Source organism: Urocitellus parryii, chromosome 15 (assembly GCF_045843805.1).
Source record: "Urocitellus parryii isolate mUroPar1 chromosome 15, mUroPar1.hap1, whole genome shotgun sequence".
In the NCBI taxonomy this organism is placed as follows: domain Eukaryota; kingdom Metazoa; phylum Chordata; class Mammalia; order Rodentia; family Sciuridae; genus Urocitellus; species Urocitellus parryii.
In genome coordinates this window covers 34349939-34375202 of record NC_135545.1, presented here as the reverse complement: position 1 = coordinate 34375202, position 25264 = coordinate 34349939, and the positions used below count along the sequence as shown (strand labels likewise).

General features: G+C 43.7%; 1 protein-coding gene across 1 annotated transcript; it reads right to left on the bottom strand.

The window, feature by feature from the left end:
• Positions 1 to 11564: 11564 nt before the first annotated feature.
• On the bottom strand, positions 11565 to 18692 carry Gins3 (GINS complex subunit 3). The gene is made up of 3 exons (XM_026395708.2): positions 18326 to 18692; positions 15123 to 15356; positions 11565 to 12915 (listed from the first exon to the last, which is right to left on the bottom strand). Exons 1-3 carry the CDS (start codon positions 18509 to 18511, stop codon positions 12685 to 12687), a joined length of 651 nt encoding a protein of 216 aa, XP_026251493.1. The 5' UTR covers positions 18512 to 18692; the 3' UTR covers positions 11565 to 12684.
• Positions 18693 to 25264: the final 6572 nt, after the last annotated feature.

The following is a 25264-nucleotide window of genomic DNA, read 5'->3' as shown; positions in this document are numbered from 1 at the left end:
CTTCTTGATCTTGGACTTCCCAGGCTCCAGAACTACAGGAAATACCTTTCTGCTGTTTACAAGCCGCCCAGTCTATCATATTTTGTTATAGCGGCCTGAAATGGCGAAGACGGCCAGCAACTCCATCTCTGGGTCTCTATTAATTTCCTATGCCTGTTAATACCAAATAGCCAAACTGGGTGGCTTAATACAACAGTTTATTATCTTCCAGGTCAGAAGTCCAAAATGGGTCGGCAGGACTGCATTCCTCCTGGAGGCCCCAGGGCAGAATCTGTTTCCAGGCCTTTTCCAGCTTCTCCAGCATCTGTATTGCTTGGCTTGCAGCCTTTCCAGCAGCGGAGCTCCAGCCCTGGCTTCTTCCATAGCGAGAAGACAGGCATGTCTTCCTTCTGCTTCCTCATCTCCTTGTCTGCCTGCTTATCACCCTCTCGCCTGCCCCTTACGAGGGTCTTTAGGATTACATTAGGCCCACCCCATAATCCAGGATAATCTCCCCATCTCAAGAGCCTTAATTCAACCACACCTGCAAGTCCTCTTCGCCAGGAGGATGGAAATGTGCATGTTCTGAGGAATAGGATGTGGGCATCTGTCGAGGCCACTCATCTGTTACATTTGCCTACAGAAATATACGTGTACAAGGATGTAGTTGTAATGACTTCCAATACTGAAAACATGGAGGCAGCCTAATGTCTGGCAACAGGATTGAAAAACTTTGGTCATTCCATGGAATACTACACAGGTATAAAGAGCACGAGGTAGGTAGACGATATGGATGGTTATCCATGCCATATTTTTGAATTAGACAAATTTTAGAATTTATAATTCATTTGCTTGACAAATATTTTCTTTTTTAAATTTTTTTTTGTAAATGGAATTTTCATTATTTATTAATTTATATGCAACGCTGAGGATTGAACCCAGTGCCTCACACTTGCCAGGCAAGCACTCTACCACTGAGCCACAACTCCAGCCAGGAGCTGGGAAAGCAGCAGCCAACTAAACAGGAGTTCACATTCCCTTTTTTTTGTCAAAACAACAACAACAAAACAAACCCCAAATCAAAAAACACCTATCGACAACAATAAGTGTAGGCATGGAAAAAATGTCTTATCTGCTAAGTAAAAACTAAATTGCAAACAGCGGGTATGTCAGGAGACAGAGAGCAAGGAATAGAAATGTTGAGGATTTGCCATTTTTATTGGAATGTTTTCATAGAGCTTTGTTTTTTTCAACAAGCATTTGTTATTTCTACTGAGAAATGGAGCCAGGCATAAGGTCACACCCTTACAATCCCAGTGTCTCTGGAGGCTGAGTCAGGAGGATCGAGATTTGAGGTCAGCTTGGGCAATTAAGCAAGACACTGTCTCAAAATAAAATTTAAAAGGGGCTCGTGAATAACTCAGTGGATTCAATCTGCAGTACTGGGGGGTGGGGGGAATTAGGTAGAGCTAGAATGGTACCATCTGCAAAAAAAGAAGAGAAAGAAGGAAGAAGTAAAGAGGGAGGGAGGAAAGGAGGGAAGGATGGGGGAGAAGAAGCATTCTCTTGGAGAATGGAAGGAAGCTGTTGAGAGCCACAGCCAAAGGGGCCCCAGCAAACTTCCAGCTGCCAGTAAACTTCCAGCTGCTGGCTGATGATTGGCTCACAGCAGCCCCAGCAACATCTAGCTGATTGGCTCCTCTGCGGTGATGCTCATTGGGCTGTTTCCCTGCCTTTCAGACCACAGAGCTGCTCATTGGGGGACTTCTTTGGCTCCGCCCACATGACCCAGCCAATCGGCCTCAAGAGCAGGAGGATTGTGGGAGGTGGAGAGGCTGGTGTGGGGGTGGGAGGCGTGTGGAAGCCGGTGGTGGCAGTTGGGCTCTGAGGGTTCTTCTTTTGGAGCTGTTTTGTTTGGCGTTTGTAGTTCTAAAAATAAAGTTAGTTTCTTTTGACAAGTGGCTCCTGAATTGTGCCCAGCCAGACTGCGGCAGGAAGCCTTGTGGGGCACTCAGCCAAGGCTCCGGGTGCAAAATGTCCCCCCTCCCTGAGGAGCCGGCAGCTCCTCCCAGTGTATTTCTTTACATCCTCTCCTTGGGGACTGGCCCCATGCCTGTACACAGTAGGTGATCTGTGACATATTGCTGACAAGTGAAGCAGCAAATGGGAGCACTGAACAAGGTGGGGGCGGTGTGTCATCGGCCCAGGGCTGGCCTGGGACGCCCTGTCAACAGTCACAGTCACCAGCCTCATTCCACACCAACTCCCTTCCCCTCTCTCCTCCCCACTTCAGCTGCTCCTTCCAGCCCCAGGGAGTCCTGCTTTATTCAGGGTGCAGGTTCTGCATTTTGGGGAAGCGGGTGGAACTTCCAGGCTACTTATTTTAGCCACTGTGGTCTCCAAGATGAACCTGTGGTTTGCCACTTCTGTGCCCTGAACTGTGAACTCTGAGCTGGCCTTTCTGCCCCTGAATGTGTCTCTGGGAGGAGGCTTTGTGGTTGTGAGGCATAGGAGAGAGGGAGTAAAGTCCTGGGCACTGTCATCTCTGACCTAAAGTCCCTTGACAATGCCCACCTGGCAAGCAACTCTGTGGGAACGTGGCCCATAACCCACACAACAAGCTTGTGTCTTTTCCTTTTACTCTTGTCCTTACTGTTTTGGGGGTGGGGGCAGAAGAAAGGGTCAGACTTGAGTATTTGAAATATTCATGTCTTACTAAGAAACAAGGAGCCTGATTGACTTTCTTGGGGGACATTTGAGAGTTGTCACTTCCTTTTAGTGGTTTTAAATATACAATGAACAAGGAAAACATAATTTCAGTTTCTTTTAATTGTCTTCTTGAATATCTACTCATCTTTCTTAAACCTGAAGTTAGAAAATTAAAACTTCTCCCAAAATGTAATTTGATTCAGCCTGCTAGGCCCTCCATGACATGTTCTCACCTGCTCACCTCATCAAAGATCACTTATTTCCTTTGTTTTCCGTCTATTCTTTTCTTATGAAAACCTCCAGGAGGGGCAAGGATTTTTGTTCATTTTGTTGATCATTATAAACCCAGTCCTAGGATAATTTTTGAATCTGAAACTTCAGGGAGGAGTTTGGCATTATGTGTCCAAAAATTAGTCTTCAGCCCTGGGGGGGGGGGATCCAAAAACAAAACCTGAAACAAACAAACAAAATCCACCCAACACAAACAAACAAGGTAAAATCTTATAAATATGTTAATAATTCAACCCTGCTATTCTACCTCTAGGAATTTATTCCTCAGAAGTAATCACAGATGTGTAGAGATAATGTTGAAATGCTACAAAAACAAAATGCTAGAAATAATAAGAACCGACATTTAATTACCACTTACCATGTGCCAGACCCTGTTCCAAACATTTTATGCATATGAACTCATTTAAATCTTACCACCTACAAAACTTGCTTATAATTCTCTAGATTTTACAAATGAGGCCAAGGCCGAGGGACAGAGTGAACCTCAAGCAGGATCTGAATCAGGACCCGGGCCCTTCACTGTTCTTTGGGTTAAACACTACGTTCCTACCACCAAGGGGCCTTCAGCGCAATCATGTAAGGTGATATTGGAGACAGGGAGTTTTGCCCCTGAGCATCTTTGGATGGAGAATGGACCCCTGAAATTATAAACAAATTGTGTGTTCATACATATTGTTGGGAAGAGGTCAGTTTTATCAGGTTCCCAAAGATATCCGGGAACCAGGGTGGTAGGATAATTCTTCCACATGAACAATTTCACGGGTTGTCAATGTTGCCTTTAGCACACACACACACACACACACACAAAATATTTTAGCTTCCTTTCTTCCATAGAAGCTTTCCTCTTCTTGCTCCAAATCATGTTGACAACAGAGAAAATCACCATAGAAGAGTCTTTAATGACTTGAAAACAACTTCATGATTATACTTCATACAACTGCAAAAAAGCAGGTTATTAGAGTTTACATAATGGCCATATTTTGTAAAAGGTCTCAAAGTATAGTCAGTGATGAAATTATAAGTGTTTAAAAATTTCTTTCCTATTCTTTTTTTTGTGTGTGTTTTTCACATGTTTGCAAGAATATGAATTACTTTTGAAAGAAACTTTTTTTTTTTTTTTAAGAAAAAGTTAGTCTTTGGGAGGATAGTTTGGTAATAGCCATCAGATTTTTGAAATGTATGGACCTTTGAGCCATCCATTCTAGTCCCAGGAGTCTGTTCTGCAGAAATCCTTGCCCAAGAGAATGAAGGCAAGCCCAGGAACAGTCGGCACTGCACTGAGGGGAGTGGGAAAGTAAACTATGCTATCTCTATTCTATAAGAAACTCTGTGGCTGTTAGCAACCAAAGCAGGCAGCTAGATCTCAGCGAAGACAAACAGATAAAAAGTGAAATTAAAGAACAGAATATATAAGAGCCAACAAACATAGAGGGCTTGGGTGTAAGAGGGCATCGAAGGAGACTGGAAGGAAACCACCTGCTGTTGACAGTGTTACCACCAACCCGGTGCTAGGAGCTGCATGTGGTAGGTGATGATGAAGGAGACTTAATTTTTTATCTTTTGCAAGGTTGGGGATAGAACCCAGGGCCTCATGCATGCTGGGCAAGCACTCTATCTCGGAGCTCCCTTCATTCCCAGCTGGGACTTTGTTTGGTTCTGGATTATTTGAATCTTTCATAAGTCTGTGTAAGCATGTATTATTTATGTGATCTTTAAAAGTACACACTACAAATATAAACGAGTTTTTAAAATAAAAAAGCTACCTTTAGGGCCGCAGTGTAGCTCAGTAGTAGAGCACATGCTTAGCACAAATGAGGCCCTGATTTTGATTTTGCGCGCGCGCACACACACACACACACACACACCCCGAAAGACAATTTTAGAGCAGAAAGTTTTGTTGGGGGCTCACAATTTCCGAGGTCTCAGCCCAGATAGCTGACTCCATTCCTTTGGCCTGAGGTGAGGCAGAGCATCATGGTGGAAGGATGTGGTGAAGGAAGGCAGCTCCTCAGCATCAGCATCAGCACCGGGAAGCAGAGACAAAACATACTCCCCAAAGCATGTCCCCAATGACCCACCTCCTCCAACCACATCCTCCTAGCCTGCAGTTACCACCCAGCTCATCCTATCAGAGGGCATATTTATGTTTTGAAGATTCAAATTGGCTTGAGAAGCAGCTCATAGATTCCATCAATCCCATCACATAGGGAAGCAGAACCCACCGTTCCCCCTACCCTAAACTTTTACTGCCCACAGTGATTGGGGGATATGATTTGAGCTCTTTTTGCCTGGATCTGAGATAGAGCAGCTGTAATTGATAGCTTTCTGCTGCTTTTTGTTGAGGTCTCCAATACTGAATCCATAAGCTCATCTTCTTAACGTAATTCTCAACAGGGCCCTGATGCATGAAGGAGACCACTCTGAGACCTGTGGAACAGAGCTGCATCTCTGGTTGCAAAAAAAATAGGGAACTGAACGCCTATTTGGGTTCTATTTTTATTAAAACCCCATTAACTTGTTTCTATCAGAGCAATTAAAGTGTCGAGGCCTGAGGCTCTGCACAGCTGTGGAGGCGGCTTTATTGTGAGCGCTGTTCTCCAGCGGAGAACTTTCTTTTCAAAAGGACCCCTGGGGGTTGGCGGCAGGCTTATTCTCAGCCCCAAGGTGGGTTTTCTTTGCAGATAATTTGGTCACATCCTCTGCAGCTGGTCTTAAGTTAGCTGAGGCTGAAGATAAGCTCATTGCCCTTCTCCTTTTCTTTCTTGTATAAACTCAAAAGCACTTAAAGGCTGCTAACCTGCTGCAGCAAATGTAAATTCCTTTCACACCTTACCCAGGGCACAAGGAGGCCAAGTGAGAAGTTTCACTGAGTGGAGCTCAGATGAGTCGAAGAGTCGCACTGCTGTCTCTACTTTTGCACCTCGGAGTCAGCTAAATCCACGTGAGTCAGGCCCTGTCCTTGCTCTGAGCCAGGGTGGGCGTGACCAGATGTCCTCCTGCCCCACAAACCCTTGCATCTTAACACTAAGGCACATTCTGGAACTGGGAAGCTTGCAATTGGGGGTGTAATGTAGCAACTACCTTGTGCTTTGTGCTCTGGGGATTCAGCAGGTCTGGGGTGTGGTTCTAACATTCGCAGGTGGGGCTGGTCTGGGGACCATATTTTGAGAACTGGTGTAGGTTTTTGCTTCAATGCTGTTATTACCCTGGAGGCTGTCTCTGATAGGCACATACTGATTTAGAAAGGTGACCCCTGCTAGTGGCTCTCAAGGACATCAGTATGGCTTCTGCTAGGCTCCTGCTTCTGATGATCTCATAACATGGCTCCAAGTGTAGGGCCCAGTCTTCCACATTCATCCCTCAGGGAATCTGGTCTCTGCTTCCTTTCCCCACCTCATCTGTCCGTCTCATCCAAACTCCTGCTACCCAGGTCAGCTTTCAATTCTGAGAACAGGCCAAGCTACAGACCTCTCACCTTTTCCTGCCCTAGGATGTTGGCACTGGCCACTCTCACTGTCCGGAACCACGTCCCTCTTCAGCCAGCCAGCTCTGCATCCCTCCTCAGAGAAACCTTACCTGAACTCGCCATTTAAAGAAGGTCCCCCAACTGTTCCCCTTCACACGCCCTTTAATTCATTTCGCACATCCTTTGGCAATCCAGTTTCCCATCTGTCTCACCCTATAGAATGTGAACTGCACCAGGGAAGGGGGGTGCCCGGCCATTCCACCCCTCACGGTGGGCCCCACCCGGTGCTGGCACAGGGTAGATCCTCCTGGAGGGCGGATGGAGGAATCAGTGAATGGGATTAGTCTGTGCTCCCAGTGAAGTCCACAGAAGAGGCCGGTGCCCTGCAGGGCTCTGCTTCCTGCCTCCATCTCTTCTTCCAGGCCAACTGTCAGTCATTCCTCATTTGTTTTGGGCAAGGCAGAAAGCGGGGAGGTAGAGGGAGGCAGAGGAGTGCTGGCAACAGCCGGAGTTGCAGATTAGACACATTCAATCAAACCCAGAGGGCTGCTCAGTGTTCTGCCAATTGAGATACCCAGATTAAACAGGCCAAGGCCCCTGAGGCAAAATGCCATGCAAAAGAACTTCAGAAATAGCAACCTGCAATCTCAGGAATGAGCATGAATTGACAATGGCATGAACTGTGTTTTGAAACAAAAAGTGGAGTCCTATTTATATAGCAGATAATGGGTATGTGACATAGGCATAGCTTGGGCCAATTTTTCCAAAGGAGACACTTAGGAGTGGTGTCATGATTTTTTTTGGTAGAAGGACCAAGACTGCATCGAAAGGGTGTCTGGGAAAGGGCTGCCCTGGGCCTGGCTCTGCTGCTAACTGCACAATATAGTGGGGTAGGGGAGAGCTTGACCTTCAGAATCGGCCTCACCTGGGTATAGCGCTGGTTATGGTGTGACTTTGACACTTATTTAACTTCACTGACTCTCTTTCTCTAAAAATGGGGGTAACAGTGATTTACCTCTCAGGGTTGTTGTGAAGATTAAATGAGATAATATAAAGTTGTTATCTTAACACCTGGAATAGAAGGAGCTCTCAATAAAAACTATTACTAGTAACACTGTGTATGGGAAGTCACATTAACTCTTTGTGCCTATTTTTTCTTTCCTTCTTTTGTAAAAGATAGGTTTAATAACTTTTCTATTCATCAAAAAATACTACAAGGCCGGGAACGATGGCACACACCTGTAATCCCAGCAGCTCAGGAGGCTGAGGCAGGCAGATGGAGAGTTCAAAGCCAATCTCAGAAAAAGCAAGGGGCTAAGCAACTCAGTGAGGCCCTGTCTCTAAATAACATACAAAATAGGGCTGGGGATGTGGCTCAGTGGTCGAGTGCCCCTGAGTTCAATCCCCAGTACCCCACCCCCCAAAAATCATAACCAGTCTATGGAAATAATAGTATTTCAGTGGAGCGAGGTTTTCAATTTTTTTATTGGTTTCATTTTTAAAAGTCTTAAAAGTTGGAGAACAACTTGATCCTCACTCTGGCCGTACACCAACAGGATACATCATGCTCTGTGGCTCCCTCTTCCTCTATCAAAATCTTTGGAGTGACCCAGAAATTCAGCTGATTGGATCCTCTGAAATGTTGATCAAGTTCAGAGCTGGCTTTAAACCTAAGAAAATGTTTCCCGGACTGCTCAATTATTTGGGGGAAAAAAAAAAGCACATTATTTAATATTTACCTGGAATCTTGGATTAAGAAATTAAGAGTGTCTACAAAGTGCTAAATTAGAAAATGACAGTGTCCTTTGAAACAGTTTTTAAAATGTTCTGCTCCTGAACAAAGAGATAGCAGAGTGCCAGGCCCTCTTGGACCCATTAAGATAAGGCCACTCTCTGGGAACAACTATTGCTATTTCTCTCCTCCAGTGCCTCTGGCAATGTGGCTCTGAAGATTGGGTTCTCTCTGCAGTCTTTCTTTGAGCCCCAAACAAATTTCCACCATCCTTTTTCTTCAATAATCACACCCTCTATCTCTCGCCTGCCTCCTTCCTGTATTGAACAGAATCCATATATTCCTTAGCTACTCATTTGCTTTTTTCTTGTGCCCAAAGGAAAAAATGCTCTTGGGGAAGAGTTTTAGTTGTACAAAGGGAGACATGCAAGTCACGAGGAAGTCAATAATCTTCCCTCTCAAGGGTAAAATGGCAGAAAATGTCATAAAGATTTTTTTTTCTGGGTAATTAGCCATCCATGGGCGTTTGCAAGATGAGCTGGATCTCTGCTCCCCTATGAATTCTGAAACACACGCAGTTCCCAGGCACTATTCTCAGAGCTGTGCTGACACTTGTTAATAATGTTGTATATAAAAATCGTGCTCATTTTAAACTCATTTAGACACAAAGAAAATTAGCTACCGGGTGCCAGAGGGAAAGAGGGAGACAATCAAGTTACTGTTATGAGATGGGGGAACGGGAATGAGAAGCTAAGTTTTAAGTAGAATCCAAGAAGTCCTTTTCTATTAGATGCAAATACTAGGGAAAAAGTGAATTGAGGTGACAAACACCTTCTCTCCCTTCCAGATGAGTTCACCAGCAACTTGATCCTATGCAATCTGTGATAGGCCCTGAGCTGGCCCTGGGTACTCACCCCAGTGCAACAAAGCCCCTCTAGGAAGCTGAACTTCTGAAATGGAGCCAAGACCTTGATAGTGAATTCCTTTAAAAATTGACTGCCCATTAAGTGCACTGTGGGATTTGGGATTGCATTCTGAAACAGGAAAGGACATTATTAGTATTATTAGTGGACAACATGGGGTGAGGTCTGCATTAAGTCTGTGCTTTTAAGTTCACGTCTTGTACCAATCTTAGTTTTGATAAATGTACCAGGATTATGGAAGATGTGAGAGAAAGCTGAGTGAAGGAAATATGGGAACTCGATTCCATCTTCACAACTATCCATAAATCTAAAATTATTTCCACATAAAGAGTTTAATGGAATGACATCCCTTTAGTTCATCTGATTCTGATCTTAGAAAAGCGGGCACCGAAGGGAGACCTCTGCTTCTGCGGGTGGTCCCATTTCACCTTTTCCTGGACCACGAGGCGGACACCAAGTTAGTGTAGCTGGGAGGGAGGATGCTTCTATCCTAGAATAAGGCTGCTGCTGGGCTAGTGATTGTGTCTGGTTGCACTGAGCTTCCTCTGATTAACTAGGCAGAAGTCTGGAAAAAGTCACAAGACCAAGTTCAAACCAAAACAGACCGGGCCTGTCACCTGTGATTGTCATTTGCTTTCAGTAAGAGGGTGAATTCTACATTTTCTCAGACTTGGCCCTTGATTCAGTATACATTTTATTCTCTGCTCTTCAGGACGGGAGATATCATGCTGTTCAAAAGGGTAATAGTAAATCTTAGTTAATAAAATTCCAACTTTTAAACATCTTTCTTTAGGGTTAGAGCATTTAATTGTCTTAATTGGTCCCATGGGAACGCAACATTAAAAATTAAGTCTAACTTTGCCAGATCATAATAATTCTTATAGTTAAGTATATATCCTACATTTTGTTCCACAAGTTTCTTGAAGCATAGATTTTCCTCTTAAATACATAAATATCTACTTTGAGAAACACATCTGGCCTCTTTTACTAAGATCTGTCTACAATATAATATTTTTACCTAAACACAACTGTTTCAAGCATAAACATAAAGCAGATCTCTTGAAGGATGGTAAAACAGAAGAGATTCAGAGTGTACCTGACCTTGAGTTCTGCATTCCAGTTTTAATACTTCACACAGTATTCCAGAAACATCTTAGGCCCAGGGGTGCTGGAAGCCTAATGAGAAGCCCTGTAAGGTGTTCAAAATTCTCTTAGGGAGGTGGAATTTTTTTTTTAATACCTTTATTTCTATTTATTTTTATGTGGTGCTGAGGATCAAACCCAGGCCCTCCCATGTGCTAGGCGAGTGCTCTACCACTGAGCCACAACCCCAGCCCCAGAGGTGGAATTTTAACTTAAAATAAGAAACAAATGATCTCTGCTATAGAAGCAGTAAGAAAAGTGATCTCAGACCACTGGGGTCAGGACAGGTTTTTAAACAAATAGAGCCATCTCTGCCAAGCTGGGCAGGTGCTAAAGTCAAAACATTAAGCAAGTGGTTGGTTACAAGTCTAGGTCTGGAGGGAGAGCCAAGCTGGCAATCCAAGCTGGGGAGTCAAGAGCATTCAGATGGTGATCCAAGGACTATGCCTGAAGCTGCCCAGAGTCCAGAGGTCAAGGAGAACAGGAGAAATCCAAAGGGAAGACCAAGCCTAGCCCCACTTCTCCCTGCAGGCCAGATTGTCCCTAGGAAAAACCTGCACACAGGTTGTATCTACCATTAAGGCCACAGCTATCTGGGAACAGAGCCCTTAAGGGGAAAGGGCACACATGTACTCCCTGGATTTCAGCAGAAATTTGGTAGCTGATTCAAATTATACTCTTTTGGGGAAAAAAAAAAAATCACCTTCTTGAAGGAATCCAATAAAACTGACTTGGGGAGAATTACCAGGAAGAGAGCTAATCTGACAAATTTGCAGGCAGATGTGCAACAAAAATGGGCACAAAAGTTACATGTGATGTAATTTGTGCAAAATTTAAAATGGAATAAATTCTATACATGCATGCCCTCATATTTTTAGCATGTAGCCCCCCCCCTTTTTTTTAAGAAAGGGGTAAAAATGGCAGCAGCTTTAGGATTGTCTTTAAATACAAAGCTGTCTGTGATAATGATGCCAAAAGCAGAGTGAAGGGCTCTTCTCTGAACCGCTTCTGGGGCCCTAACTACTATACTTGGTGCACTAGCAGTGGAACTTGTCTTCTCAGGAGATGCACGTTCTGACAGATAACATACCTCCTATTTAGAGGATGTACAAACAAAAGAGCAGTTGCTAAAACATGGGTTTATTTGGGCATTATTGTCAAATATGATCAAAGGCAAAATTCTCGGGTGACTTTGCTGATCATCTGTAGCACCAGTGACAGAAATAGCACTCGTACAGAATGTATTCACAGGCAAAGCTGATCACTTATTTAGCACCAAAGTCAAATTGTAAAAACATCAATTCCATCTTAAAACAGGCATTTAAAAAAACACTTGTCATTCTAAATTTGCATCAAGATATTTGCACAATCTGGATACCCCAATTCCTTTAAAACATCCAACAATAAGACAGTGTTCATTAGTGGTGGGAGACTGGAAAGGGAGCAGTGGTGTGGAGAAAACTGCCCACTGGACAGTCCATGGGTCCCAGGAAATACTGTTTCCTACTCAGCCTGAGTTCCTCCTTGCTCTCCCGGGAAGAGTTTCAAGCTTGCTTAAACAGTTCCCCTTAAATGGTCAGGGATCCTCCACTTAATAATGTAGCAAAAACAACTTGCCCCTTAACCTTTGCCATGTTTTTTAAGCAGGGGTCTTCACAATCTGCAATCTTCTGGTCCCAATTTCCAGATGTAACAAAGGCTGGTCAACTCCCTGACAGCCTTTCTAGACAGGAATGGAATAAGTGCGCGGGTGCTCCAAAGATCAGAGACAAACACGAGCTCAGTTTAACTATGTCCCCTCTAGCTTGGCAGCAGAGTGATGATTCCAGTCCATAAAGCCCCGATACCAGAGGACAAAAACAACACCTTCTCTTCTCTGCTGTGCCATTCACCTGTCTTCCCCTTTTGCTCTCTACTGGGTGAGTGTTTTGGAAATTGGGCTAATTCCCTGCAGGCAGGCAGCAGGAGATATTTACGAGTTGGGCCAACATCATGGGGGTGCTATCTTTTGTTCAACCACGAGGAAGATGAGGCAAATACAGTCAAGAGAACATGATGTGAACAGGCAAAGATGACCCACTTTGTACCTGCCCTTTGCAGGTAGTGAAAGGGACATCTCATGCTGCCCAAACTCCCCAACACAAGAAATCCCAGCTCCAACTTGACTGTGATGTATGTCATTGATCCTTATTTAGCACAGACTTTGATTTCTCTTTGGCTATGGTTCTTGGGTCAAAAGGCCCAGGCTGGGTGGGACAGGCCTAGAGGACACACAGGGCCAGCGCATCCTTTCCCAACCAGTTAATCCTGACTCCTGAAACTACTGCAGGACGTAAGTTATGAAACGGGATACAATCTGATCCTGTACAAGGTCAGCTAGGTCTTATCAAGGACATAAACGAGATAAATCCACCAATAACAATCCTGGGTTCTTCTGGCCTTCAGTCTTCCATGTTAGTGAATTTTCTCTTCTTATAATTCTGAACAAGGCTGGAAGCTGTGATCTGAGAAGCCTGTCCTTTCTCCCAACCCTGGAAGTCATTCAGTCCTTTCTGGCCTGTTTGAAATAAGCCCCTCTCCATCTCATCTAGCTTGGCTACCAGTGCCGAAGTGTCTTCGTTGTAAGCGTTCTGGGAGGAGTCCATGATGCGGCGAAAACGTCCAATAAACGTCTGCAGAAGAAGTGAACAGGGAAAAATCAGGATTGATCTCATGTTCCATAAAACCAGATCCATTTTTATCCTGGAACGTTTGTATGGCATGAAAGAATTTGTTGTCAGGACTCAGAAAGAGGCCTGAGTGGCTGTCTACCACTCAAATAAGCTACTGCACATTATCAAGCCTTGATTTCCTCAACTGTGAAATGGATTATTGGGAAAATTGTTATGAAAACCAATGAAGTAATATCTGTAAAGCACCCAGCTTTTCAAAAAGCATTACTCAGCCCAGTTTGGTGATGCCCGCCTATAATCCCAGAAGCTCAGGAGGATGAGGCAGGAAGATTGCATGTTCAAAGCCAGCCTCAGCAAAATAGTGAGGCCCTAAGCAATTTAGTAAGACCCTATCCCCCCAAAATAAAAAAAAAATTTAAAAGGGCTAGCTTGTGGTTCAGTGATTAAGAACTCCTGGGTTCAATGCCTGGTACCAAAAAAAGAGCATTACTCATAATTGTCATTGTTAACAAAGGCTCTAATAATGTACTGCAGTCACATGCCAACAGCTTTCAACTGCAAGCATTTTTAATTGAATGTGGTTTCTTTTTTTTTTAATATTTTTTTTCAAGTTATACATGGACACAATATCTTTATTTTATTTATTTTTTAAATGTAGTGCTGAGGATCAAACCCAGTGCCTCACATGTGCAAGGCAAGCGCTCTGCCAATGAGCCACAACCCCAGCCCTGAATGTGGTTTCTATCATTCTCCGTCTGAAATCAGGATGGAGACCCTCGAGCTCTAGCGGTGTCATTTTAAATTGGGCTCTGAGCACAAACCACAAGTCCCTGCTCCAGTCTCTTCAACTGTGTCAGGGTGAAGTCACCCTATCTATAAGCAACTCTAAAGCACTTGAAAGTAATGATGGGAAAAGAAAACACCCAGCTCACTAAAGAAGGGTAAGACTCCAATTTAAGCACATGTCCTGCAAACACTGCAAGACAAATGGGTTTTCCTTGTTTTTATCTTTCTGCTCAAAAGAATTCCATAAGCTTGAGTTCAAGCTTATAGTCTCTATATAGACTTCCTTTTTCTGAATGGACAGCAACATTTTTCTTTATTATTTACATTAAAAGTAGGACTAGTAGTTGGTGGGCCAAAGAACCCTTAAGCCTGATGGAGGATGTCAGCATAGCCCAGGGAGCAAACCTGTTAACAGCTCTCATAAAAATAAAAATGAGGAAGTAAAGTCTTTCAACTGCTTATATCCCAACAGGTGGAAATGTTTCTTCTAATATTAACATAAAAAATAATAAAATTATGAAGGGTTAAAATAAACTACAAAGAATGATAATATACACAACATGGTTTTGTTCATGAAAAATAGCATAGTTACTATTTACTGCATGTGTTAAATGGTACTACATGGTACTATTATTAATCTCCAGAACTGATGCTTGGAGAGGTCAAGTCACTTGACCAAGTCACACAATTAGTTCATGGCAGAGCCAAGTCCTAACCACAGAACAACGGAAGGGAACAAATAACCAAGTCATTCAAGTATTTCCACTAGAAACCCCTAGAGCAGACCTGCAACTGGGCTGGAATCGTGTATCTAAGTGCTTGTAACTCACCATTACCTTTTCCTCATTCCCTAGATTTGCTGTTAGTTCCAATTATAGGCAAATATCAAGTGCAGTTGAAAAGTCATGTTTTAAAAATATTATAGTTAGGAGGAAGTTCTGGAGTTCTATTACACAGTAGGGTGACTACAGATAACAATAATGAATTATACATTTCAAAAAGCTAAGACATATTTTTTTTTGGGGGGGGGGTATATACAGGGATTGAACTTGGGCACAGAATCACTAAGCCACATCCCCAGTTCTACTTTGTATTTTATTTAGAGGTAGAGTTTCCCGGAGTTGCTCAGCACCTCGCTTTTGCTGAGGCTGGCTTTGAACTCACGATCCTCCTATCTCAGCCTCCTGAACTGCTGGGATCACAGAAAAAAATCTTACTGTAAAGAATGATACATGTTACAGAAGACAGGTATATTCTCATACTCTCACACACACACACACACACACACACACACACACACACACACACACAGCAGGTATGCTGTAATTATAGGCCAAAGTGGAATAATAAAAAACTAAAGTGATATTTGGCTGGCTCCTGAGACCAGTGTAGCATCCTAGGCCTTCACACCAGTTATTTACCTGCAGAAGAGACTGAGAAATATCTGCATTCTCAGGACTGTCAAAATGCAGGAGTTGGGAACCAAATCCATAGAAATGAGGCCCCATTTTGTGGAGGTCTACCACATTGGCATCTGCACTAAACACAGTCCTCCAGGCCTGTTGGTAGATCTTGGGAAGTTCCACGGAAAGGATGCGCCTCTTGTTGTCAAAAAGTCCTTTTGCCAGCCACAAGGGTAGTTCAATCTTCGAGCCCTGCATCAGACAAGAGGTAGATTTTAAAAACAAACAGCATGGTAAATATGTCTGACAAAAAAAAAAAAAAAAATACATAGAGCCTCGGCAACACTGTGGGTTCTCTTTGGGGTGGGTGGGTGGGTGTGTGTGTGTGTGTGTGTGTGTGTGTGTGTGTGACTGTCATATGCAGAAGACCTGGTTGTGAATGAAGAAATGAACTGCGTGGGTTGAAGTCTCATCTATTTTTATTAAATTTATTTACTTATTTGTGGTACTGGTGACTGAACCCAGGAACATTCTACCTCTGAGCTACATCCCCAGTCCTTTTTATTTTACTTTATTTTTTTCGGGGGTGTGTGTGCTGAGATTGAACCTAGGGCCTTGTGCATGCAAGGCAAGCACTCTACCATCTGAGCTATAACCCCAGCCCCTCTTTATTTTATTTTGACAAGGTCTTGCTAAGTTGCCCAGGTTGGCCTTTAACTTGTGATCCTCCTGGTAGCTGGGATTACAGGCATGAGCCACCACACCTGGTCCTTTCTTCTAGCTTTTTAAACACGTACATTATATATCATTATTTATCGTCATTCTACTATGTAATAGCACACAAGCACTTCCTACTAGAATTTAGTACTCACTGATCAAGTTCTCCCCAGCCTTACCTCCCCATCCTCTCCTTAGCTTCTGGTAACCACCATTCTATTCTCAACTTCTATGAGATCAACTTGAGTTTTAAGAGAAATCTCATTAAAAAAAAAAAAACCAAAGATAAACATAATTAGTTTAAAGGAAGCAACACAAGTATAAAATTCTTACTAGGGAGAACTGCAGCAAAGGGTGGGAGCAGCTTTGAGAAGGTGGGTGGTGTAAGCAGAGCTCTGACAAAATACCACTGGCTGAAGACACGTTTGTGTCTGAATTCAAATCTGCTAAAGCAGCCAGGATGGAGGGGCCAAGAGCAACTCCAAACATTTGACACCAAATAGCAGGGTAATCAGACACCAACTTTAAAATAGGACTTAAAAATCAAATGGAGGGCTGGGGTTGTAGCTCAGTGGTAGAGTGCTTGCCTTGCATGAGTGAGGTCCTGGATTCGATGCTCAGTACCACATAAAAATAAATAAATAAAATAAAGATATTGTGTCCATCTATAAGTAAAAAAAATTTTAAAAAAATCATCAAGGGGCTGGGGATGTGGCTCAAGTGGTAGCATGCGCAAGGTACTGGGTTCAATTCTCGGCACCATATAAATGTAAAATAAAGATATTAAAAAAATCATCAAATGGAAGTTCCATGCAGGAAAAAATATAGACAAGAGCACAACAAACACACATAAAATATGGTGAGAAAAAAGAAAAAGAAAAAATCTAACATGCAAGTAATTTGAATCCCAGAAGGGAAGGGTCAATAGGAAGGTAAAAATAAACACAAGCATATCAATAATTAAAAGTAAATGGATTAAATACATCAATTAAAAATTGCCAAACTCAATGAAAAGACCTAATTATATGCTGCTTTGAAGAGACATGCCTTAAATATAAAGACACAGAAGTGTTGAAAACAGGACAGAAAAAAATGTCACGCATACACTAACTAAAGGGCAACAGCAGGCAAGGCAGTGGTGCATGCCTATAATCCCAGCAAGTGAGGCCAGGAGGACCACAAGTTCAAGGTCAGCCTCAGCAACTTAGAGACACCCTAAGCAATTCTGAGAGCTAAGGATGTAGCTCAGTGGTAAAGTGCCCCTGGGTTCAATGCACAGTATCAAACAAACAACAACAACAACAACAACAACAAAAAAAAACACAAGTAAAATCTCAAAGTTGTTACTGCTAAGAAGGAGCCTAAGAAGACATGATTACTAAATGCAATGTGGTACCATAGAAAGAAACCTGAAATAGAAAAAGGACATTAGGTTAAAAACTAAGTAAATATGAATAAAGTTATGGCAGCATATCTCCGTGTTTACCAGTTAACACAATAAGTACAATGTACTGTAATGGGATGTCAATAATGTCTGCATTTTTACAAATCACAAAGATGAGTTTAAGAATATCATTTAAAAGTATGAAGGTTGGGCTGGGGTTGTGGCTCAGTGGTAGAGTGCTTGCCTAACATGTGTGAGGCACTGGGTTCAATGGTTGGCACCACATAAAAACAGATAAATAAAGATATTAAAAATATATAGAGGTGAATTTTGAAGACATCACTAAAAATGTACACAGGCCCTATGTGGGAAAGCAGATATATATATATATATATATATAGTGTGTGTGTGTGTATATATATATATTACATTACATGTATATATACATATACGTATATACTATGTATCTAATATATGTATTAATTATATATATATTAGATGTATATATATACATCTAATATATATATATATATATGTATGTGTATATATACATCTAATATATAAGATATATATAGTTACTATTTCACTTAAAAATTTTTACTTTCATAAAAACTAAAACAGCCCAAACAAAAACATCCTTCTAAACAAAACAGGTTAAACAGGAAATGAAAAATAGCCATTACAAGTCACTGTCCTGGGACGAACCTGGGTGTGCAGCCACAGGGCCCTGGTTGGAATCCCAGCTCACCGCTTACTGGGGGGCCCTGGCCGAGCCACCCAACCTTTCTGTTGGGCTGACAACACCAACCTACGAGGTCGGAGGAGGATGACAGGTCACCGACCCCGCCCACGCTAGCACCCCGTAGGCCTCGGGAAGGGCTGCGGGTGCCGTCGGGGGCTCCCACCGGTCCCCCAGCTGGGAGGAGGGGGCCAGTGCGGGTCGGGTCACGTGGTACCGGAGGGTCGGAGGCGCGCCCGGCCCCGGGCGGCTCCCGTTCCCCGCGCGCTGCTGCAGTGCGCGGAGGCCCACGCGACGCGACCCTGACGCGCAGGCGCTTGGCGGGACCCACCCGCAGCGGCGGTTCGCGCGAGGCTCTGGCGGGTCCCCGGCGGCTCTCACCTGGGGCAGCTCGTGGTCCCGCTCCGCGCCCGCGCTCCGCTCCAGGAAGAAAGCGCCCAGGCGAGGTATGGGCGTCTCGGTGCGCACCGGCAGCTTCTCGTGGGACATCAGGATGTCGTCCAAGGAAAGAAAGTTCTCCTCGGGTCCCAGCGCACCCGACTCCACCCGGAAATAAGCTTCGGACATGGCGGCGAGCTGGGCCCCTCGGCTGCACTCGTGTGGTTCGAGGGGGACCAGGAAGAAGGAGAGGCCGAGGACGCTGAGGAATGGTTCGGGTTGAGCAGATCACTGCAGCCGCCGCCCGGATAAAAACTCAACAAAAACTTATTTTCCCGCGCCCGGGGGCGGGCCAGACCCGAGCAGTCGATCAGGGCGGGGCTGCCGCGCCGGGAACACTGCCCAGGCAGAAGCAATCGACAAAATCTGTGGATTGGTCCGAGAGACCGAGGGGCTGGCGCCGTGGAGGGCGGGCCCCCCGGAAGTTTTCCTGGTGTGGAGCTTAGCGTTGGGCATTAAGTAGGTTAGGTGTATTAAATGCATTTTCAACTTGATGATATTTTAAATTTACAGTGGATTTATTGGGCGGTTACTATCATAAATCAAAGGGGCATCTGTATTAGATGAAATGTGCTTTACAGAAGTCAGGATGAAATGATTTCCTTGAGTCTTATAAATAACCCAGGTTAGCTTCAGGTAATGATTGCTATCCTTCTGCTAACAATACCTACAACATTTTAAATAATACAATTTCTTCTAGAGTGGTAATGAGAAACCAGGGAAATTACACTCTCAAAAGGCCCTTTTCTCCCCTCAAGAATCATGAAAGTGCTTTTTTTTTCTTTTATGAATACTACATAAAATCCTGATTACCTGCTCAAAAATGTAATCCTCCCATCCATAGAATTATATACATTCCTTTTCAACAAGGTCAAAAACCACTGATGTCGTTCCTTTGCATGTCAGAGATTCTTTACATAAGAGAACTTCACAGACTGGAATATCATTGCTGCAGTCTTCAAAGACAGAAGAGAACTGGTCAATTTCTGAAAGTCCTTTTTGCAGGAAGAAGGCTCAAGTGCTAGGTGATACCTGGTGGCAGGATCCCCAGCCTGCCTCTATATTCTCAAACCCATAATATGAGATGGGCCATGCTGTCGAAGCTCTCACAATCCCTTCATGTTGAAATATCTCTTCTTGTGTGATATCAACAATTATACTTCGGTTGACCCCCTGTGGTATATTGGTACCAAGGCACAATAGTTCTTGTCAGCTGTAGTCCAGGTTAGGAATTTATATAGCTCATTTTGCAACTGGACAGTTTTGATCATGAAAGATGCACCTATTGTTGGGTTGACTTTCAGATCAAAACTGTCATCCGCAAACTACCATGCAATATTCCATTCATCTATACTTGCAGTCTCCAGTGGACACACTTTGGGCTCACTCAGCACCATGGAGGGGAGCCAAGATTCGGCTACTGCTGCCCTAATTTAGGAGGGAAAGGCCAGTCTAGCAAGAGCATCCCCTTGGGCCCAAGCACTGCAGGCTACACTGAGCTAGCCTCAGAAGCCTGGATGCTGTTACCATCTTGGGACTATCTTTTGTATTTCATGATGCTTTGACATCTTGGGGATTGGAGAACCAGAGAGGAATCACCCCTCCAAAGTCAGCTAATTCCTAGAGATGGCAAACAAGTGTCTTTGAACATGTCTTTGTTATACAAACCAGTCACTTCCTTTATCTAATTCACTCACCAAGCCAATATCTCCCTTCCCTAAAGCACCATGGTAAATCACCCCAGAATCCTGTACAGGACAATTAGAGACCACTCTGCTGCCCACTGACAATCTGATCAAACCATCTGATTCTAAGTTTACTCAAGCCTGTCTCCATTTCTTCCCACAGAAACCACAACAAAGGCTCACCAGAGCTATGCTTTCCCTCCTTCCCTCTGCCTACTCACTGACCCTGCTACTTCCCCATGTGGCCCATGTGGTAGAGAACAGCCCTTCCTCTGAAAACTGAGTAATAAAATTTCTTTCAGTGTTCCTGACCACTGTGTCATCACTTGTTCACCTCCACCAGTTAAATCCCAGGTACAGTCAAAACAGTGCAGTGGGGAGTTGGCCAAATTGTGGAAAGGCTTGTTTTGATTCTAAGGCATTTAGGCTATTCCATGGAAGGAGGGAGGGAAAAAATAATATTTTTAAAAAAGATTTTGAGCAAGTAATAACATATTTGAGCTTTAAAGAGAAAATTGTGGTTGTGAGGGGAAGAAGGGAAAGGGTAGATGTTGGAAAGTCAGTTTGGGCACTGTTCAGGGGTAATATCTGGCCAATGATTTGTTATAGGAGGTGAAGGATAGACAGGCGTTGAAGATTCAAACTTTGAACATGGCTGACCAGGTGGATGGAGATGTCACAAATAGATACTCAGAATATGGGAATAGGGGCAGTTTGAGGATGCATTTAGGTTGGGATGCATGAGTCTAGAAGATACTAGTCAAAAGATTTGCAGCCCTGTAGAGGAACCAGCTTGGAAGTGTTAGAATTTGGGAATCATCTATTCAGAAGTAGTTATATGAAGATTTCTTTCTTAATATTTTTAAAAAACATTCAGTTGACTACACTATCCAATGTAAAAGTAAATGTAACTCATACTGATAGCATAGAATTTCTCTGATTATAGAATGTGTGCATGGTATGGATGGACGTATAGTAGTGGATATAGTTTGGAATAGAAATATAAACTAATTTGTCTAATTGAATGCAATGTAGGTTATTTACTGCTGAGGACAATAAGGTATTTTTTTAATGTAGGAACCATTAAGATAGATGCTTAGTGAGTTACCAATGTCAAAGAAAGGCATTACTTTTGTACAGAAACCAGAATACTGGCTCTAAATTCAATGCTAAAGTAACAGGCCAGTATTTAAGATAAAATCAGATGGCCTTGGTTTTCTTATTTAATATCTTTACTCATCATGAAACTATCATTCATTGCTTGTATACTGTTACTCTATTTATTCTCTCTTTCCTTGAACTAATAAATGAATAAACTATAAAAATAAAATTAGGGCTGGGGATGTGGCTCAGTGGTAGTGTGTCTGGCTAGTACATGTGAGGCCCTGGGTTTGATCCCCAGCACCACAAAAACAAACATACAAACAAACAAATAAATAAATTTAGTGAAGTTTGAGTTTATGGTGCTAAACTCATCCATTCATTTGATAAAAGTGGCACATAGTTTATCAAGTGTGGATCTGTCTAAGGCTTAAGTCATAAGAGACGGGAATGCTTCTCTGATCAATACAATGGAATTCCATGAAGCAGAATTTCAGCAAACTTGTAACATTCAGAGTACATTGAGTATGTTTATAATGTACAGAATTTCAGTACTGCATTCTGAAAGGTTTCTGCTGGATACCTGAAAAATAGAATTATTTTTCCAGTATTATCATTAGAAGTCTGCAGAACCATAAAGTGATAATATTTTAGAACATCGAACAAGTGTTTTGGAGGACATGACAGGAGATGTATTATGTTTTATGCCCCAGTCTTAGAAGTCACAGTCTCAGCTGGGCCTGGTGGCCCACATCTATATTCTCAGCCACTTGGGAAGCTGAGACAGGGAGATGGAGAGTCTAGGTCAGCTTGGGCAACTTGCTGTAGTCCCATCTCAAAAAAAAAAGTCATAGCCTCAGAAATTTTTAAACCAGTTTAAAATCTGTTCTTTCTGTGTGTGTGCACGCGCGGGCACGCGCGCACACACACACACACACACACACACACACACACACACACACAAACTCTCTCCCACTGAATTATATCCTAGCCCTAAATCTACTCTTTCTAATACCAAATGTCCTTTACTGAGTAGGGAAGTTGGGCTGCAAGTGATATAAATCTAAATCCAAGGAGTAGGGAGGACTTCTGGGGTGGGGGAGAAAGAATATAGAATACACTGGACTCCAACTTGCACCTCTGGGGCTTTGCGTGATCCCCTTTTCCACTCTTACCCTCTGTCCCTGGCCCATTAGCAAATACTGGCTCTGTCTTCACACCATTTCCAGAATCTGGCCATTTCTCATCACTCGCCCCCAAACCACCATCATCTCTTGCTTAGAGTTTTGCATTAGCTTCCCCAACTGGTCTTTTTGCTTCTGCCCAGGATCCCGCCTCCCCATCATTCCTTGGATACCCCAGCACACTCACCCCTCACCCCTCAGAGCTTTGCCTGGTCTGTATCCACTCTCTGGATTGCCTTTCTCTTAGATTTCCACATGACTTGCTTCTTTCACGTTTTTCTCAAGAGCCACTCTCTCAAGGAGGCCTTCCCTGTCTAAAATTTTAACTATTCCCCACTCAGACTTGGTATGCCCCTGCTATGGTGGGAATGTGTCCCCCAGAATTCACATATTACTTATGGAATTCATAGAGTCCAATTTCTGCCACTTTAATTGGCTTCGTGACCTTGGGTAGGTTTACTCTCAGGAGTTCCTATATCTGAAAGATGGGGATAATGATTAGAGCTCACAGAGTTGTGATGGTGATGCAAACCTGTAATCCCAGCTGCTCAGGAGGCTGAGGCAGGAGGATTGTGAGTTTAAAGCCAGGCTCAGAGGCCCTAAGCACCTTAGTGAGGTCTTGTCTCCAAATCAAATATTTTTAAAAGGTCTAGGAATGTGGCTCCAAGGTTGAGTGCCCCTGGATTCAATTCCTGGTACCAAAAAAAAAAAAAAAAAGAAAGAAAGAAAGAAAAGAAATAAGAAAGGAAGTTAGAAAATACACAGTTGGAGACTTAATCCCCAGTGCAGCAGTGTTGGAGATGCTCTACCCTACCCTGTTTAACTAGGTGAACTTTAGGACTCACCAGATCTTCCTCTTCCAGGAAGTTTCTTACTATCTGGTCCCTGTCTATGCTCCTGCAGGGTTCCAGGGCAGCAGGCACCCACTGAGTCACTGACCTGTCCAAATAGGGCTCCTTCAGGGAAAGAAGTGTGCTTCTTCTCCCAGCATTCCTAGTCCTCAGCCCTGGGTAAGAACCCCATCCATTTTTGGAATTTGGATGCATCAAGAGGCCTTTTAGAGGAATGAGCGGTAAAAGCCTTCAGAATGTAAGTTGGCAGTGAAACCTCACCAGACTGGAGAAGTGGTGCTTACAGTACAAGCTTGGAAATTGGATGGAGGGCTTGAGAATTATCTTCTGAGATTTGACACTGAAATCAGCCGCTCTGGGACAGGGACTCTGGGATGCATAGGAATGGAGAACGGTTTGCCTGGGGGTCCTTCACAGCATTAGGTTTTCATGATGGAAGTTACTGAAAACCCTCAGTAGCCCGAAGGGTTAACGGAGCCTTTCCTCCCTGGCCTCCTCCCTGGGAGTAACTTGCAAGCAGGCCATAAAGTCAGGCTGAAATCTTGGGTCACAAGTGTAGGGCTATGCTCAGTAAGGAGGAATGAGAACTGGACGTAAATTAACGAGGTTGTGACCTAGTAAAAGCTTCACCACTCTAGAAGCTCTTGGAAACTGCATTTTGCCTTACTGCACATTTTTGAAAATCAATAAAAATGAATAGTAATTCTTCAGGAACGAGTGGAGGGGAGGAGGCTGCGCAGTAACTCCTAGATGTCATGCTGAGTGTGCAGCTCTGCAGCGCAGCACGAAGGACCTCAGCCTTGGACGCGCAGGGACGGACCTTGGGGACGGCGGGCGCTCGCAGAGCCCTGGTTTACACAGTCAAAACCACCACTGCTTTAGGCCTTTCTCCAACTGGATCATAAACCACATGGAGGTCCCAGGAAAAACTCCCGGTTTGGGCCAGGTTGAAGAAGGTTCACGTGAACCATCCCGCAAGCAGGGGGTCCAACGGGTCCACAGAAGAGAATTCGAGGCCAAGCCGTAGCTCTGCATGTGCTGGATCAGGCTTTGGATGAGAACCAAGTGAGGAGAGCAGAGGGGAGTCAGAAGCACACGGAGTGCCAGCTCTGGTGTCAGAATTCCCGCTGGACGGCTACCGCGATGGAGAGGGGACCTCTCCACCTGCACACACCAACCCTCCAGGCCCAGAACTCCGCCCCTCCAGCTGAAGTCAAAGATGGAGTTTGCCTTCTGTGCTCTCAACTGATTTGAATATCTGCCTTACAAGACCCAGCTCCAGTCCGTGTCCATGGGCTGTGCCAAATTAAATAAGTATCAGAACAGATTCCCGCTCCTGCCCCTGATCTTCTCCCATTCCCTTGGCTGGAGCAAAAGTCCAGATAGTTTTCCTATTTTCTTCTGTTGCAGAAGCCAATATCCAAGCAACACGGTTCAGCTTAGGGGTATGATAAAGATGGAAATGGCATGGAAAAATATTCTTGTGAAGCAAAAATCCTATGTTACAAAAAAAAAAAAAAAAAACCTGTGAATTGTAGATTTCTATGTTGCTTCTGTTAATTTCCTATTTATACCCAACTTGCTTTCGGTGAGTGCCTACTATTTGAACAATCATGTATTAATGCAGTTTTTGAGATGCCAAATAAAGGAAAATGGAATGAAAAAAAAAAAGAAAGAAAGAAACACAGTTGGAAACTTAATCCCCAGTGCAGCAGTGTTGGGGGTGGGGCCTAGTGGGAGGTGTTTTGGTCACAAGGGTTTTGCCCTCATGAATGGAGTCAGGAGGATAAAAGGAATCCTGAGATAAGTTTTGCTTATCTTCTTCTTTTCTGCCCACAAGGACACAGAGCTTACCCCTTTCATGGCCCTCTGCTTTCTGCTTCATGGGGGAGCAACAGGAAGGCCCTCTTCAGTTACTGGACCTTGTTCTTGGACTTTTAGCCTCCAGAACTCTGAGACAATGAATTTCTGTTCTTTCTATATACCCAGTCGGTGCTATTCTGTTACAGCAGCGCAAAACAGACTGAGACACTCCCTCTTTCCTTGCAGCACTGACCACGT